Below are 18,275 nucleotides of genomic sequence, written 5' to 3' on the forward strand. Positions count from 1 at the left end.
GCCCCAGCATTGTGCCTCCGGGACCAGAAACCAAACTCGCGGTGCTTCAGAGGGGCTATGAAGGGGGTGACTGCAGGGGGGCTGGGTCTTGCGCCGTGTGCCAGTGGGGAGGAGCAATGATAGGGGCAGGGTTCCTCCAAGCAGCCAAGGGGTCACCGGGGAATGGTCCCCGCTCACTGGCCCTGGGTGCCTGGTCACACAGGCTCACCCACAGGGGGCATGGCTGGAAGGCTCCTGGCATGAGGGGGGGAGGCAGGGGGCCGGGGCCCAGATCGCGAGGCGTGGCTGACTCTGCGCGTGGCGACTGGTGGGCGGGGCGCTCGCGCTCCCAGGGTGACCGTTACCGTGCCTTCTGCTGTCTGGGGTCGCGCGTGGGAGGGAGCGGTGCGTGCCGTCGGGTCACGTGGTGTGTGTGAACGTTGGGGGGAGGGGTGGCTCCGCGGCACGAAGAGGGAGCAGCATGGCGGCATCCCTGGGCGGCCTGGGCCTCCTGCAGGGCAGAGTCAGATTGGCTGCGGCAGCCGCTGCCGCCTCGTCTCTCAGCCGGCCGGGCCCGCAGGGGCTGGTGCGGGGAGGGGCAGCTTGTTCTACGACCGGGAGGGGCTACAGCTCCGAGGCCAAGGGGGAGGAGGAGCTGCGGGTCCGGTACCTGGATGAGGAGAACCAAGGTAACGGCAGCCCGGGCCGGGGGGAGGCTGCTCCGCCGAGAACTGCGGGCCAGGGGTGCAGCTGCCCATCACTGCGCGCTGGACGCTGCAGAGAGAGCCCTGGGACTGGTGTCACTCCCCCGCCCCCATTCGCTTGGTGCATCAGTGCGATCCGCCGGAGGCCCGTGGTGTCACCCGCCCGGCGCAGCGCGCTGATCTCGGGGCAGCTGATGGATGGGGCTGGCCCTTTAAATGCATGGCGGTGAGGGGGGAGACGAGTGGCTGCTCCGCCTCCACACGCTGCCCATGCGCAGTGCGTCCCCTGGGGAGGGGGGGCGCGGATGGGCGGTGGAGTGGGAGCAGCTGTTTTTTGCACTTACACCGCAGTGCTGCAGCAACTCCGTAGGCTGCCAGCCACCTCTGAATTAGCCCGTCCGCGCTCCCAGGCCTTGCTGCTCTGAGGGCATGAATCTGGGCCCCCCTGTGTGCCATAACATAGTGCCTTCCGCACCTACAGTGGTCGTGGGGCACTTTATCATCCCCACCGTCTTCCTGGAGCGTCTGAGAAGTCTCAGGAGCGCTCACACCCTGGGAGCAGCAGGCATGCAAGTAGGGGCCCTGCTATACCCTTCCGTAGCAGGGGTGTGTCTACACTGAGTGGTGATCCTAGTCTGCTATACTCTTTTTCTGCCACAGATGAAGCCCTTTGCTGGGATAGGGTTGGCAAAGATCGCTAGAGCAGTAGGTCTTGGAGTTAGTTATACTGAGATTTCCGGTGCAATCTACATCTGTCACCAGTTGTTTCAAGCTTTCTGTAGGCTCAGGCAAACATCGCTACATTAGCGGCAAAGAGTCCTGTGGTACCTTTTAGACTAACAGACTTACTGGAGCATAAGCTTTCGTGTCGGGTATTCACCCACGAAAGCTTATGCTCCAATATGTCTGTTAGTGTACAAGGTGCCACAGGACTCTTTGCCGCTTTTACAGATCCAGACCTAACACGGCTACCCCTCTGATACTTGATCACTACAGTAGTTATGCATGGGTTGTTTTTTCATGCTTTTCTTAACCATGAGCATTAGAAACATTTTTTCCTTAAATGAAAGCTAAGATTCTGACCTCATCACCAGACTTCAGGTGTTGTGGCCCTAGGTATGGGCCTCTTGTGCCAGTGGCTTAATCTCGCCTTGGAATTTGTCCCTGCACCACTGATACGCCTGCTCTCATCTTCTTCCAATACCATGATGATCCTGCTGCTACAGTCCACATTTTGCTACCAGCTATAAAAGTGTTGAAATTTTTCAAATTTAAAAATTTCAGTGACATTTTGAATTATGGGGAAGAAAGGGGTAAAGATCTTGGCAAAGTGTTGGTGAAATGTTTCCTGTCTAACCAGCTGTAAACATTATATAATAACTATGCCTACAAAAGGTTATGATTTTAATATATAGTATATTGTGACAGTGCATTGCTAGAAGTACATCCAGTGCCCTGTTGGGAAACTGAGAATCCCTCTTTTAAATGTTATAAAACACCCATATTTAGTCTTGTGGGGTTGTGAAATATTTGACCTTAAATTGTTCACTGGCACATGATAGAATAGTGCTTGAAATAGTGACTATTTGCTCAGGGGCTGACGATGTTAACAGAGTCCTGTACTTTCAGCGAAGATGGATTACTAGTTAGAGTGTGAGTCAGGTGATCAAAGATACAAGACATACAGTACTGCATTTACCTTCAGTTTATTCTTGAATGCATGTGATGGTGTACTGTAGATTGCATTATACAGGGGGTTGAAGAGTGTTGGGTGTTTTTGTTTTTAAATGCTTTCCTCCTTCCCAGCATATACCCATCCCTGTTAGTCAAAACAAGATAGAATCATAGAAATGAAGGATTGGAAGGGACCTCAATATGTCATCTAGTCTAGTTTCTTGCACTGAGGCAGGACTAAATATTATCTAGATGATCCCTGACAGGTGTTTGAAGGTTTTTAAGAACAGGTTAGACGATGGAGATTCCACAATCTCTCTTGGTAATTTGATCCACTCTTACTCTTACACTTAGGAAGCTCTTTCTAATGTCTAACCTAAATCTCCCTGGCTGCAATTTAAACCCATTACTTCTTGTCTGTCCTCAGTGGTTAAAGAGAACAGTTTATTGCCCTCCTTTTGAAAACTTATCACATCCTCCCTCGGTCTTCTCTTCTCTAGACTGAACAAACCCAATTTTTTCAATCTTTTCTCATAGGTCATGTTTTCTAGACTCTTAATAATTTTTGTTTCTTTCCAATTTGTCCATATCTTTCCTGAAGTTTGGTGCCCAGAACTGGACATAGTACTCTAAATCAGGCCTTCTAAGTGCTGAGTAGAATGGAAGAATTACTTCTTGTGTTTTGTTTACAACACTTTAGCTCAAGGGGTCGGCAACCTTTCAGACGTGGTGTGTCGAGACTTCATTTATGCACTCTAATTTAAGGTTTCGCGTGCCAGTAATACATTTTAACGTTTTTAGAAGGTCTCTGTCTATAAGTCTATAATATATAACTAAACTAGTGTTGTATGTAAAGTAAATAAGGTTTTAAAAATGTTTAAGAACCTCATTTAAAATTAAATTAAAATGCAGAGCCCCCCGGACTGGTGGCCAGGACCCTGGCAGTGTGAGTGCCACTGAAAATCAGCTCGCGTGCTGCAGGTTGCCTACCCCAGCTTTAGCTAATACATTCCAGAATGTTGTTTGTTTGTTTTGGTTTTTTGTTTTTTGCAACACTATTACATCAGTGTACACTTCCAGCTTGACTGTGAACGATTGATAACTACTCTCTGAGTATGATTTCCCCCACCAGTTCTGCACCCACCATGTAGTAGGTCGTCTAGGCTATATTTCCTCAGTTTGCTTATGAGAAGGTCATGTGAGACATCATCCAAAACCTTTCTAAAGCAGAGAGATATTATTACCCTGTCAGAGAAAGATTTTTAGATTGTGTTGATGTGATTTGTTTCGGGAAAATCCATGTTGACTTACTTACTTTTCTTTTCTTGTAGGTGCTTCCAAATTGGTTCGTTGATTATTTGTTTCATTATCTTTCTGGATACTGAAGTTAAGCTGACTGGTCTAATTCCCCTTTTTATAGATAGGTACTATATTTTCCCTTTCCAGTCCTCTGGGAATTGCTGATGGCTCGGAGATCTCTTTAGCCAGTTCCTTAATAATTCTAGGATGTATTTTGTCATGCCCTACCAACTTGAAGACCTCTAACTTGTCTAAGTAATTCTTACCTTGTTCCATCCCTTCACCTGTGGGCATATGTCTCCTGCTCTTGTCAAACCTAATCTGAAGCCTGCCTCAGTAGGTTTGCCAGTCTGTATCTGAAGAGACTCTTTGCCATCTTTGCTCAGCAGTCCATCTTCTCAGAACAGTGTCCCATGGTTGAGGAAGCGGAAGCCCTCCTGGCAACATCATCCATGCAGCCATGGATATCTCTTTCTGCCTGGGCCCTACCCTTGATTGGAAGGACCAATGAAAACACCAACTGTGCCCCAATTCCCTCACACTCACTCCAGAACTGTGTAGTCACTTCTGATCTACTGAGAGTCACGTCTTGCAGAATTATTAGTGCTCACATGGAAGACCAGTGTGGGGTAGTAGTCAGAGGGTCAAGTGATCCTTGGCAGTCCTTCCGTAATGTCTTGTATATGGGTCCCTGGCAGGCAACACACCTCCCAGGATGCCAAGTCAGGCTAGCAGAGGGGTGCCTCTGCCCCTGCTTAGGGAGTCACTGGCCACCACCACCATTCCTTTCCTCTTAGAAGTTATAGCCATGATCCTTCCAGCCTTGGGGTACCTGGCTTCTCTTCCCTTACATTTGGGGGAGATCCCTCATCCCTTGATGCAAGGGCAGTGTACCATTTTTTAATCTCTATGGACTGTAAGTTGGGAGCAGGGGTGGAGCGCTGCCAGTAGTAGTCAGCAGGCATCTTCTTTCCTGTGAAAGAGCCATTTCACCCTTCCCTGATGGTGCTACTGCAGTCCTCTCCAGCTGGATTGCTTCTTCAATCTTGGAGCTCTCCATATGTGTATTTTCAATGGATCCTCCTCAGCCTAGCCACCTCCTCCCGAGGCCTTCACCTGCTTTCTGAGAGGTTCTACCAGTAAGCACCTCTCACGCTGATGGTCTTCCCAGCCTGCCTTTCTGTGACAGGGAAATGCAGGCCACAGTCTCTGCAAAGTCACACCAACACTGGGTAGGGGCACCCATGGTTGGATTCTCTGTCTGGACACAGGTGGAGGAACAGTGTTGGCACTGGTGTTGCAGCCGTCTCAAACCGTGGTGATTTTTATTCTTTCTCCATCCTACAAACGCCTCCGTTCACTAGCTCCCCTTGGTTGCTTAGTGTCTGGCTTTTAAACTCTTCTCTTCTGGGTCAGCCCTACCCCCTCTAACACACAGGAGAAAAACAGCAGGGTAGAGCCTTGCTAGTGCACACTGAGCTAGCGGCCGATAGGCCTCTGGCTCTCACTCCAACATAATCCCCAACAGACCACATTATGAACTTTAAGCAAGCCAAAAGAAGAACCAAACAGATGTATGAGCTCACTCACCACAAGAAGTAGTGCTTGCTCCTTCAGTAGGGGATCTCCTTCTCAAACTCCCTTGGTTGCTTCGCCTCTAGCTTTTAAGACTATCTCTTCTATATCAGCCATATCCTCTCGTTAACACACAAGGGAACGGTGATCAAGGATCAAAGAACAAATAATGTCTGAGTGGGGGAATTGGCATTTTGGGGCAACGAGTATGCTGTAGACATCATATGGAAGCAATTCTACTGAAATATCTGTCTACTTTTTGGACTGTATTTGAGGAAGAGATCTTTTCTGCACTTGCCTTTGACCAGAAGAGCCCATCTTCACACAGGAGCAAGTCTTGTTCTGTTAGTAAAGAAGGGCAAAGGATTTGGGATAGGGCCAAGAGAAGGACAGGTGCCATTAGCGGAAATCAGTGCTGTATCTTATGTTACAATGCCTAATGTTTCAGGAGTAAGAATAGTCAGTAGGGAGAAAGTGACAGTTGGACCAACATTATGAAAGAAAGGTCTTCATTAGGTATACTCTATTTTGAGTAAAGCTAACTTAAAACTACAACTAAGAATGATATAAATGAGATGTTCTGGGCTTTTATTGTGCTTGTCTGGTCACTTCAGCTAATGTTTGTTACATAGCAAGATGTATAATTGATGTAAATGTGCTGTTGGGTTTAAAGATACAACAGTGTAGGTGAGAGGGTCATCAAACAGCATCCAGTTGGGGTAGTGCTATGTCCTTAGGAACATCAAGTTTCCAGTGAACATCAGGGGTTAAAGTGGGTTTCTGTAGCATTCAGACCTTTGGGCCATGTCTAACTACAGGTGCTACAGCTACAGTCCTAACAGCTGTGTAGATGCTTCCTACAGGGATGGAATGGGGTTTTCCATCCCCGTAGTTAATCCACCTCTCCAAATGATGGTTGCATTCTTCTATCAGCATAGCCACATCTATGCCAGGGGTTAGGCCAGCATAGCTACGGCATCCAGGGGGGTGGATTTTTCACATCCCTGAGCTCTGTAGCTATGTTGACCTAACTTTTAAGTGTAGACCAGCCCTTAGACAGCTCTCAGAAAAGTATTTTAAATAATTAAAAAAAGTCACTTTAGAAAAACTGAAACATGAAAAAATATGCCTCAGCCATATAATTAAAAGATAACTTGAAACTCTGTTGCAAGCTTCCAAAAAACCAAAATCTTACCTTAGCTTTAATGTATGTTTTATGTCTTCACTACGGACTTCTGTCAGCATAACTGTGTTAGTCAGGGATGTGATCACTGACTAATATAGCTGCACTTACACACATCCCTAATACAGACACAGTTACACCAGTAAAAGCAGTTTTGTTGAAATAGTTTGTTTCAATCACCTGCAAAGTGATGGGGAGGTGCAATGTACCGTTCCTGCATGAAGTATAGCTTTGCCAATGTAGGTACATCCACAGTAGGAACACTTTGCCAGTATAATATACCTGTACGGGGAAAGTGCTCCCAGTGTAGATATGGCCTAAGATTGAGTGAAATTATAAAGGATTAAAAGTAGGAATTCAAATAGACTGGCCCTTGCAGTTTCTTTTTCCACTTTTTAAAATTTCTGTTAGAGTGCAGATCACGTTTCCTATCAAGTAGTAAGACGACTCCGATGTAAAAAGCAGTGTGGAGCTACAGTGCCCCAGGGCTCGGTCCTTGGGCCAGTTTTGTTCAATATCTTCATAAATGATCTGGAGGATGGTGTAGATTGCCCCCTCAGCAAATTTGCAGATGACACTAAACTGGGAGGAGTGGTAGATATGCTGGAGGGTAGGGATAGGATACAGAGGGACCTAGACAAATTAGAGGATTGAGCCAAAAGAAATCTGATGAGGTTCAATAAGGAGAAGTGCAGAGTCCTGCACTTAGGACGAAAGAATCCTATGTGCTGCTACAGACTAGGGACCGAGCGGCTAGGGAGCAGTTCTGCAGAAAAGGACCTAGGGGTTACAGTGGATGAGAAGCTGGATATGAGTCAACACTGTGCCCTTGTTGCCAAGAAGGCTAACAGCATTTTGGGCTCTATAAGTAGGAACATTGCCAGCGGATCAAGGGATGTGATCATTCCCCTCTATTCGGCATTGGTGAGGCCTCATCTGGAGTACTGTGTCCAGTTTGGGCCCCACACTACAAGAAGGATGTGAAAAAAATTGGAAAACGTCCAGCAGAGGGCAACAAAAATGATTAGGGGTCTGGAGCACATGATTTATGAGGTGAGGCTGAGGGAACTGGGATTATTTAGTCTGCAGAAGAGAAGAATGAGGGGGGATTTGATAGCTGCTTTCAACTACCTGAAAGGGGGTTTCAAAGAGGATGGTTCTAGGCTGTTCTCAGTGATAGCAGATGATAAACAAGGAGTAATGGTCTCAAGTTGCAGTGGGGGAAGTTTAGGTTGGATATTAGGAAAACCTTTTTCACTAGGAGGGTGGTGAAGCACTTGAATGGGTTACCTAGGGAGGTGGTGGAATCTCCTTCCTTAGAGGTTTTTAAGGTCAGGCTTGACAAAGCCCTGGCTGGGATGATTTAGTAGGGGATTGGACTAGATGACCCCCTGAGGTCCCTTCCAACCCTGATATTCTATGATGATCACACTATGAATAACAACCACACTGTATCATGTGACCACTTTCCTCACAATTCTCTCTCTCCAGTATTTTGCAGGAATTAAAGCAAATAATGCTATTTTTATTCTTGACAAATTCGAGTTAAAATGGCTTCTAGAAGTGAGAGAATCTTTTTTAATCTAAAAAGATTTCAAGATACTACTGTTGCATTTCATTTCTAATGTAGTCTTATTCTAGCATATAGAGATTTGTGTCCTGGACTTCCAACTGGGCTCAAGGAGAATTGGAACCTCATTCCAACACCTCTCTAATGAGCTGCTCTGTTTCTTCAGAATTTAAGCTCTCATTTAAAAATCAGGAAGTTATGTTTCTACTCTTTTATGGTTGCAAAGAAGGCCTTCTGAATATGGTGGTGTGCAAATAATTACTTGTTAATATGCAGCCTTCTGGATATGAACCAGTCTTCTTAAGCCTGCAAATACCCTGAAATAACCCAAACAGGGAATGACTTGCCTTCTTCATGTCCATTTTTGTCAATTTCATGGTCATAGGTTTTAGCTATTTAAATCTGAAATTTCAGTTTTGTAATTGTAGAAGTCCTGACCCAAAAGAAGTTGAAAAGGGGCCGCAAGTTTATTGTAGGTGCTGGAGGTGGTTGCGTTACTGCTACCCTTACTTCTGCACTGCTGTTGGCGGGGTGCTGCCTTCAGAGCTGGGGCCCGGCCAACACCTGATGCTCTCCAGCTGCCTAGCTCTGAAGGCAGCGCAGGAGTAAGGGTGGCAACATACTACGACCCCCTAAAATAACCTGGCAACCCCCCTGCAACTTCCTTTTGGGTCAGGGCCCCCAACTTCAGAAATGCTGGTCTCCCCTCATGAAATCTGTATGGTATAGGGTAAAAGCACTCACAAGACCAGATTTCATGGTCTGTGATGTGTTTTTCATGGCTATGAATTTTGTAGGGTCCTATTCATGTCCAAGAAATACTAATCCTGAAGTCTAATGATGACAAAATCAACACTGCTATATTCTTTACCAGTTCATCCAGCAGGACAAAAGATTTCTCTTATTCTCCACCAGTGCATGCAGGATGTGGAGTGTGGCAGGAAAGCTGACTTCTCCACTCCCTAGCCTCATTCCCTATGGCGTTTATAGACACTGCTTTACTACAACATTCACCATATGTTATTTTAATATGCAGAATTTAATTTGTTGGGCCCTGAAGCCAAGAGCCCAAGTTTGTTTTGGCCATAACTAAAACACAGGAAACAGTTTTACCTTATTGTGACAGTTATTGGGATATCACGACAGTGAGTCACCCAGTTACCCTCTGCCTCCAGTGTGCTTTGCTGGGCATCAGCTCCCTAACATTGCCACTTTTATGAGTGGTCACTCTTGGCAGATTTTACTGTAGTGTTACCCCTCCCCCCCCCCCCCCGCCTTGTAGCTTAATAGTGTCGCCATATAGTGGTATGAGGGAAACCCAGTTATTTCTGCTCCTGATCTCACAATTTTGACAGCAGATAAAATGGCTACATTGTATCCATATTGCCAATGGCTATAATCTTCTCAAATTCCTAAAACTGTCAACATTTGCTCTTTGGTATTTGAGTAGGAGCTATTCAAGAGAGGAAAAAAGGAGAAAGGATCATCTTATGGTTAAATCACTGGCCTGGGACTCAGGAGGACTATATTTAATTCCTGGTTTGCCACAGACATCCTATGCAACCTCAGGCAAATCATTTGACTTTCTGTACTTCAGACACCAATTTAATACATTCCTTATCTTACACTGCCACTATAAAGATAAACCTGACAATTTATCGTCAGAGGTGATCTGATACTACGGTGATATGGCTATATTTAAAAAAAGAAAAAAGGGTGGGGTGGTGAATCCATGGAAGATGTCTCTATGCACCTGACTGCACATTCTATGCCTGCTCTGTTAATCTTTTCACACATTTCTGATTACAATTCTCACATCACTTTTTTCCATAAATAGGAAGGTTGGAAAGTTGGGTGGAGGGCTGCTGAGCATTTGTCACTATTTTGAGTGGGAGAAGAAAGTGGTAGGGTTATGACTTGTGAAATTGGTGGGAGTAGTAGGAGGAATTGGCTTATACACTTGTTTTTTTCTCTTTAGGGATTTTCCCCTTGCAGAGAACTTGTTATATTTTGTGTTTAACGACTTTAATCCTTATGTCGGAACATTCTTAATTAAGGTGCTAACATGAATATTAATTTTCTCCCTAGTCTGTGTCTATCATGGACGAGATGGGCAATTCAATGCAGTCAAAATATTCGGTACAACCAATACAAACAAAAAACCTTTGTAAGGTTCTGAACCATATTTGTCAACTCTTTCCTATACTTTTGTGCTAAGTGATGAAATTTATTATGGTGCCTTGTTAGTAACACATACTAGAACTAGAGTACACGGCATACCTGAAAAAATCTCATGTTTTTCTGTCCCTAGGGCTTTTTCTTGCTTCTCAGGCACTATATGAAAACCAATTGTAAATAAACAAAAGGAAGAAAGAAGGCTGATGTGAACATCTTAGAGAATTTTCTGATTCTGTTGGAGTGGATGTTGTCAGTGTTAACTATGTAGTTCCTAGTGAGACGTATATCCAATGACAAACACAGAAAAACACACAGGGAAAATTCAGCTGTCCACAAGAACTGTAGCTGCTTTATTGACGTGTGTGCATGACATGGCAGAGTAGAAGTGCTTCATTATGGCTATTTAGGGGATCTTTTCCAGTATTGTATTACTATTACTGAATTTAGAAAACAATGATCATCCTTATTTGGAGATGATAAGTACGTGTTTTACTTAAAAAAGATGTCACAAAGGGTGAAAAGGTCACACAATTTCAGAAGTTTTTTTTATAGTATCATCCAAATCCTTAAACCTTTCCATAACAAGAATTGCAGCATAGCTTTAAACCTAAAATCAGAGCTCTAGGCCCACTCTGTTCACTACATGTACACACAGTTGTGTATGTTTAATCTGCTCTCCTTAATCTCTGAGGATAGGACAAGAAGCAACGGGCTTAAATTGCAGCAAGAGTTGTTTAGGTTGGACATTGGGAAAAATTTCCTAACTGTCAGAGTTGTTGAGCACTGGAATAAATTGCCAAGGGAGATTGTGGAATCTCCATCATTGGAGATTTTTAAGAGCAGGTTAGACAAACACCTGTCAGGGATGGTCTAGATCAGGGGTTGGCAACCTTTCAGAAGTGGTGTGCTGAGTCTTCATTTATTCACTCTAATTTAAGGTTTCACGGGCCAGTAATACATTTAAACGTTTTTAGAAGGCCTCATTCTATAAGTCCATAATATATAACTAAACTATTGTTGTATGTAAAGTAAATAAGGTTTTAAAAATGTTTAAGAAGCTTCATTTAAAATTAAATTAAAATGCAGAGCCCCCTAGACCGGTGGCCAGGACTTGGGCAGTGTGAGTGCCACTGAAAATCAGCTCGCGTGTCGCATTTGGCACGTGTGCCATAGGTTGCCTACCCCGGTCTAGATAATACTTAATCCTGCCATCAGTGTAGGAGACTGGACTAGATGGTCTCTCGAGGTCCCTTCCAGTCCTATGATTCTATGACCAAGCTGAATATTTGTTTGAAATAATTTTGACGTAAGGAATAAATTGGGATACATCTAAGGAAAAGTGCTACATGCAAAGTACGAGTACCTAGCTGGTGGTGGGTTTTTTGTTGTTGTTGTAACTAACATGAACCAGGCTTTTTTGTGTAGTGAATGAGTTGTCAAGACCAAGAGGGTGCTATGCTAAAATATGCATCTCACACACACACATACATACATACATTTTGGGCCTGGCAGTGCCTTTGTGGTTTTTTTCTTTTTTAAATAAAAACTTTTTTTAAAAATGCTTTATGAAGAAATATCTGAAGACTACATTTAAGTACCAAGTACTTAAAGTACATGCTTAATTGTTCAGGAAAATATTATGATTATTTGCTTTCGCAAATTTGGCCTAGTCAGGCTGCATGCACAGATGTGGTAATTTCATGTGTATCAGGTCATGATTTCTGAGTCTGTCCTTAAAGCGATTGTCATTTCTAATGGCTATTGAAACACTCTGAAAAAGGAAACAAACAAAACAAATCAGTCAAAATAATTACACGAGTCAATTTTCTTACAGTCCTAATTTAATATCTGTTTAGAGTCAAAATAACATGGACACAAGTATGTACTTAATTTATATTTTTAATATGACACTGATTCAAACTCTTCTTTTTTCCTCTAGGAATTGTGGTACTTGGATTAAACAGATCTCGTGCCAAAAATGCACTTAATAAAAATCTTATAAAAATGGTAAGGGGGAAAAACTAACTGCTTCTAATTTGAAGGCAATGTATTGGAATTAAATATTTGAAAAAAAAAATTTCCCCTCCCCCTCCTTTTTCTCTAGATGTCAAAAGCTGTGGATGCTCTGAAATCTGATAAGAAAGTACGAACTGTTATATTCCGAAGTGAAGTCCCTGGGATATTCTGTGCTGGTATGCAAACTTAATTTTACTATGAAGTTGGATATCTGTAATCTAACATTGCTTCCTTGGAATTTGGGCCATTTCTGCTACATTGTATCTTGTCACATTCATCTCAGTTGTAAGCAAAACCTCTTCATATGATTTTCCTTGATTTTTGACAAGAAAGAAACATGTTTCATTCTGTTTTCTTCTTTCTGCATCATAAAGAACATTTCACAATATGTAGTAGATTTTTTCAAAGTAGTGGATAAATGCATTCTGTTGAATTCTTAAGACTTGCTTATACTCTGGAATGAGAGCCTAATATTGTTAAGTGGTTAATGGGACTGGTAGAGTATGAATGGTAAATAGAAAAGGATGCTGTCTTCACTTTCAACTTGGAGGTATAAAATCCATTAAAACAACTTGTGGAATTAGGCAAACTATATAGCATTAAAAACAGATAGCAAACTTTAACTGGCTATTCCCTTAAATGTGGGTAATTTATTAAAGAATGTGATCCTGTGCCTTCACTAGTAATACATACAAATGCATTGTAATGTGTGGGATGGGTGATTTGGGTATATGAAGCCATTAGGTGGGATTGGTTTCCAAATCAAGGTTTTCAAAAGCATATTTTTCTAAAGTGACACATTTTAAGTGGCTATCTTGATGGCTGTGAAATGAGAAACATGAGCTGACAAATATCAGTTGTCTTACTCCCAGAAAAAGCCCCAGATATGTTATTGAATTGATGTACTGTGGCTTCAAGGACACCTGGTTCTATTCGCTGTGCCAGTATCCCTTGTTGGCAAGTTTAGAGAGCTGCATTGGTCTCTGACTTTGAATAGGCTTCTTGCCTGTCCTCCTTGCTGGAAAAGTAGGTCAGTGATGACAGTGGAGAGAGAACAGGAGTAAGTTCATCTCAGAATAGTGAGACCACTATGGGTAACACTGATATGCTGTTTGGGTCAGAACCCAGGAGAGGTGAGATCCACCAAGCTATTTCTTAAACTTAGTTCAAATCTCAGGTCTCTTATTTTGCAATGACTACAGGAAATGAGGCTATTCTTTTGTATGTATGCCTAACAGAACCACCAAAATGTGCACGTCTAAAAGGTGAGAAACCCAAGTGATCTCATTGCTTTAACCCTAATCTTTCATCACTCCCTTCCCTCTCCTTATACTGTTACCTCCCACTAACTGCATGAAGTGTAAAATTAGATTGTAAGCTATTCAAGGCAGGGATCATGCTTTGCTATAAAGTGTGTAGCACACCCTCAGGTGCTATAAAATATCTAAAGAGAAGCACTGCTTATATTTCTGGAGGAGGGGCTGTGTGTATAGATCGTGGGCATTTTACCTTTAAAACAAAAAGGAAATCTACTTTTAAAAGAATGCTAAAACATGAGTCCTTAAATCTGTGTATTATAGTAATAAAATCCCATTGATCGATACCTAAATTGCTACTGCATATTTTATTGTAGTGTATATAATGCACCAATAGTAATGTCTCAGCTCAGTTTTTAAAACTACATAGAACAGTCCTAAGTCCATGTTGATATGTCAACAATCTCAGAAATATGGCGACTCTTCCTTGCTTCTCTTTCACCCCCAGAAAAATTTTCAGGAAAACCTGTGAATAAGTTTTTGGTGCCCTCAAGGGCTAACAAATTTGGGCTAGGGAGGGAGCTTAGATTCTAAAGCTCAGAAATGTCCTTTCCATAGCCATGAAAATAATGACATTGTCAGCTGATTTGTCCCCCTTGACTTTGACTGCTGGGTAAGAATATGTATAAGGAGGTATCATCTCTCTCTCTCTCACTCTCTTTGAAATAGAGGCCCCAAACCAAAAGGAGTTAGGTGATAAACCACAAATCACCCTTGAAAATAGCTGGAAAGTAAGTACAGTTTATGTTACTCAAATTAATGTATTTCCATATGAGATGCATTACTAAGGCAGCGGGCACATCTTGCAGTAGCTAAAAATTGAGTAGCTTTCAAGGGTACTGTCAAGTAAATGGCACTGCATATAATCCAGTATGGAGGTGAGAAAGGTACAAAGAACTGTATCCAGGCTTACTTCTCAGAGAAAAGATCATGTGATATGAGATAGGTGAAGGTGGTTAAAATAGGCTGCCTGGGCCATTGTTGCTATCTGGACTTACAGAATTTGCTAAAGATCCAATAATAACCCTCGTTTCCAAACTTGAGTGATATAATGGGAGGTTGATTATATACACCAGTAATCTTGTTTGTCTTTAGGCTTGTTAGGACCTGGGGTTTACACTTATTCATGATTCATTTTAGCTCCCTTGTTTCTATTCAGTAGTTTAGGATACAGATTATCTCAGATGTCATTTTTATTGTAGGTGGGGCTGACAGCACAACCTATTAAAATTACAACACTTCCCATTCTAAGACCCTGTTTTCAGGTGCTGATAACTTTGCCAGATTGTAACTGGGTCTCTGCCTCAGGTTGAATTACTTTTTTAAAAATTTCAGTGAAAACTGTTGAGCTGTTTCTGAGAACAAGGCTAGAGGAAAATGGTTTTTACCTGTTTATATATAAAAAAAAAAAAATCTGGTGACCTTTTTCCTGAAAAGGTCTGCCCTCCTCTCATGCCTTGGAGTAGGGACTTGAAACTTAGCTGGGGAGTGGATTTTTGTATCAAACGTGCCTTTTGGCACATCCCCTGTGCAAATTGGGTCAGATTTGGCCAAGTTATTTTGGTCTTTGGAAAATGTCAGTTTGTATGTGGTCAGACTTACTAGACCTTCTTGGTAAAATTTCCTGAAGTTTCATCCATGTTGGGCATGCTTCAGCCCAGACTGAGCAGGACTTTCCCTACAGTTGTAGCTCTGAGCTGTGTGCAGTCCGGAGCCAGGCACGTGAATTGAGAGCAGGTGTCTCTCCTGTGCTTTCAGTGACATCCCACTCCTCCCTTTGGGCCCAGACAATGTGGAAGAGGAAGCTACTTGATTCAAGTGTAGAGGGGACAAGAGCCAGACCTGGGAGAGGGAAACTGGAGGCAGGCTGGTGGTGGCAATACTGGGACTGGCTGAGCAAGGAGACTGGGAACCAGGGATAAAAAGAGGCAATAGTAGGACTAGGAGTAGGTGGGACTAGGGAATATGGGAAGGAGTGGCAACTGAATGCTGGTGGGGAGGGACTGCTAGGACAAATGAACAGGTCAAAGAGCTAGTGGGTTGATGGGGGGGACTGAGAATGGGATGCTGTGTCCAGAGAGATGAGGGTAGGACTTCAGAGCAAGGAGATGGGATGAAAAGCCTGTGTGGAAACTGGGCCTGACTGCATTGAGGCGCTGGGGAGGACAGGAGAGATAGGACTGGGATGGGGCAGGATGGAGGGGACTGGGCAGAAGTGGTCAGGATTGGGGGAATTGGTCAGAAGAGTTTTGTGCCCACTAGAGCACGCTTCTCTGCAGAGCCTGGAATGGGACCCAAGATTCCTGAGTCTTGCCATTCCTTTGCTTTCAGCAAATATCTGTGAAACCCACTGGCAACATGTCCAGTCTCCCTCTAGTGCTGGTCCACATAGAGGATGCATATTTACTGCTGCTGTCACTTACTCTGTTAGCTCAAGTGACAGAGGTCTCTGGTGTGGATCTAAAGGGTCCAGGCCTGCTGATAACCCACATGGGTGTCTACCTGCCACAAGGTGGAATTCCTGTTTTTCAGTTTGCTCTTTTTAAAAAAACCTGGAAAATTACACACAAACTAAATTAAAATATCAATTTTAAGGTTGAATAGTCAAGCACTGGAAAGTTAGGAAATACCAGAAAGTTGCCTGTGCAACTTTAATTGGGCCCCTTTATGCATATGCATTATGATAGTCACGGCACACAATGGATGGTACTCACTTAATGAACAGCTATTAATATTTTGTTTTCTTCTAATTTTTCAAAGCCTAGCCCATATGTTATTTAGTGCATGCTGTTCAGACCCTGCTCTGAAGATAGAATTATTAATTTCCTTCTGTTTTTTTTTCTGTGGCACTCATTATAGTACCTGAATGTTTCACAAGCATTAATTTTACTTTCACACTACCTCTGAGAGATGGGTCTGTAAAGGCATTATCTCCATTTTACAGACCGGGAACTGAGCACTGAGAGATTAAGGTTAAAAAAAAAAAATCCACTAATTTTGAGTGCCCTGTTTGAAATGCCCAAGATCTTGTTTTTCAGAGGACTTAGTATGTTGTGTTCAAAGCAGAGCTCCCATCGACTTGAGTTGCAGCTGTGAGTGCTCAACACTTCTACAAATCCCACTCCAGTCTCACAAGTCGGGGACCCAGAAAATGGGGAATGCACAATTAAAGACCACCTCTCAATAGTTTAGTGACTTGCTTAGTCTTCTAGGAACTCTATGGCAGATTCAGGGATAGAATCCAGTTCTTGAGGGCAGCATTCAACTACTTTAATAATGAGACCCTCCTTTCTCTTCCTGCAATCACCTGCCACAGTCACTATACACCTTTCAACTTCTGCAACAAGTAAAACAAGGGTCCTACAGACAACAGCTTTCTTCACTACACAACTCTGAATCATATTCAGAGCACGTCCCTATTGGGCATTGAAAGAGGCAGGGATTCTGTGGAAAAAGTACATGACTGTGTAATTAAATACTGGATTATAATGCATATGCACAAGGAGGGAAAATTAAGATTGTCCAAGCAACCTTAATTCTGCCATATCCAAATTTGAGTGCTTGAATTTGTAACCTTAATATTTTGTTTTGTAATACTATTTTTATATAGGCTTGGAAGGATTAGATTTTTATTGGTAAATGTCGGTTTCACTGTACACACACAAGTGGATGAAAAGTATTTCCATTGATGACTGAAATTTACAGAAAGACAAAATAAGAAAAATGCTGCATGAGACCGTATTAGAATTTGATTTAAGGATATTTACATTGTATATATGATGTGATGTTGACAATTTGTGTTTTGACCATTATAAAGCTTTATCTTTGTGAATCTCAATATCTGCTGTCATTACATAAGTCTGACCCCCCCAATTATCCCAACTGAAAATTTAAATCAAAATAAATAAATCCCATAATTTTGCACAATAGTGAACTTAAATTGATTTTAAAAAAAAGCTTAAAAATAAACATTGCTATTTTGTCAAAATGATATAAAAATTAAATTCTCCCAAGCCTAATTATGTAGATTGATAGATTGTTGCGGTGAGTGCATGCATGCACATTTTTGTGCATAGATCTTAAGGATTTTTGTTGTTTGTTAAAAACTTTGTCCCTAAGTGTGTGTGTGTGTGTGCGCAAAAATCTTGTGTTTAAGGAGCCTTGTTGCAGCATTTTGTGGTGTAGCACAGTAGCGTTGTGGGATGAAGATGGGATAAAAAGATTCATGAATATTTAAGACCATTTATGATCCTGTAGTCTGACTCCCGCGTGACACAAGACATAGAATCTCCTCCAGTAGTTTTGCATCAAATTCAAGATCAAAGTTCTGTTTGAGCTGTAGAAGAAGTTTAGAATAGGTCAGGTCTTGATTTAAAGACTTCAGAGGATGGATAATTGTTAGGTCCCTGCATAAGTTATTTCTATGGTTAATTTAGTTACACTCACTGTTTAAAAATTTGCATCTTATTTCTAGTCTGAATTTTAGCTTCATGATACAGCCGTTGGATCACAATTATGTCTTTTTCTGATAGATTAAAGAGTCATCTATCAGAAACCTTTTCCCAATGAAGATACTTGTAGACCATGATTAAGTCACCTCTTATCGTTCTCTTGTATAAACTAAATAGATGAAGCTTCTTAAATCTCTTGCTATAAGGCACGTTTTCCAGACCTCAGATCATTTTGGTGTATGGTTTTTGAACCTTTTCCAATTTGTCAATCTCCTTTTTGAAGTGGGAGCTCCAGGACTGGATGCAGTATTCCAGTAACGGTCTCATTAA

The 18,275-nt window shown here is 42.5% G+C and overlaps 1 protein-coding gene across 3 annotated transcripts in view; it reads left to right on the forward strand.

Annotated features, from left to right (window-relative positions):
* Window positions 1–441: 441 nt before the first annotated feature.
* AUH (AU RNA binding methylglutaconyl-CoA hydratase) overlaps window positions 442–18,275 on the forward strand; it is a 181,864-nt gene continuing 164,030 nt past the window's right edge. For 2 of the 3 annotated variants that reach the window (XM_077817421.1, XM_077817423.1), the window contains exons 1-3: window positions 442–668; window positions 12,102–12,169; window positions 12,267–12,354. In XM_077817421.1, coding sequence (XP_077673547.1) covers window positions 461–668; window positions 12,102–12,169; window positions 12,267–12,354 — 364 coding nt within the window. In that variant the 5' untranslated portion in view covers window positions 442–460. The remainder of the gene's footprint in view (window positions 669–12,101; window positions 12,170–12,266; window positions 12,355–18,275) is intronic. The other variant, XM_077817424.1, reaches the window with a different exon arrangement.

This window comes from Eretmochelys imbricata, chromosome 5, assembly GCF_965152235.1.
Source record: "Eretmochelys imbricata isolate rEreImb1 chromosome 5, rEreImb1.hap1, whole genome shotgun sequence".
Lineage (NCBI taxonomy): Eukaryota > Metazoa > Chordata > Testudines > Cheloniidae > Eretmochelys > Eretmochelys imbricata.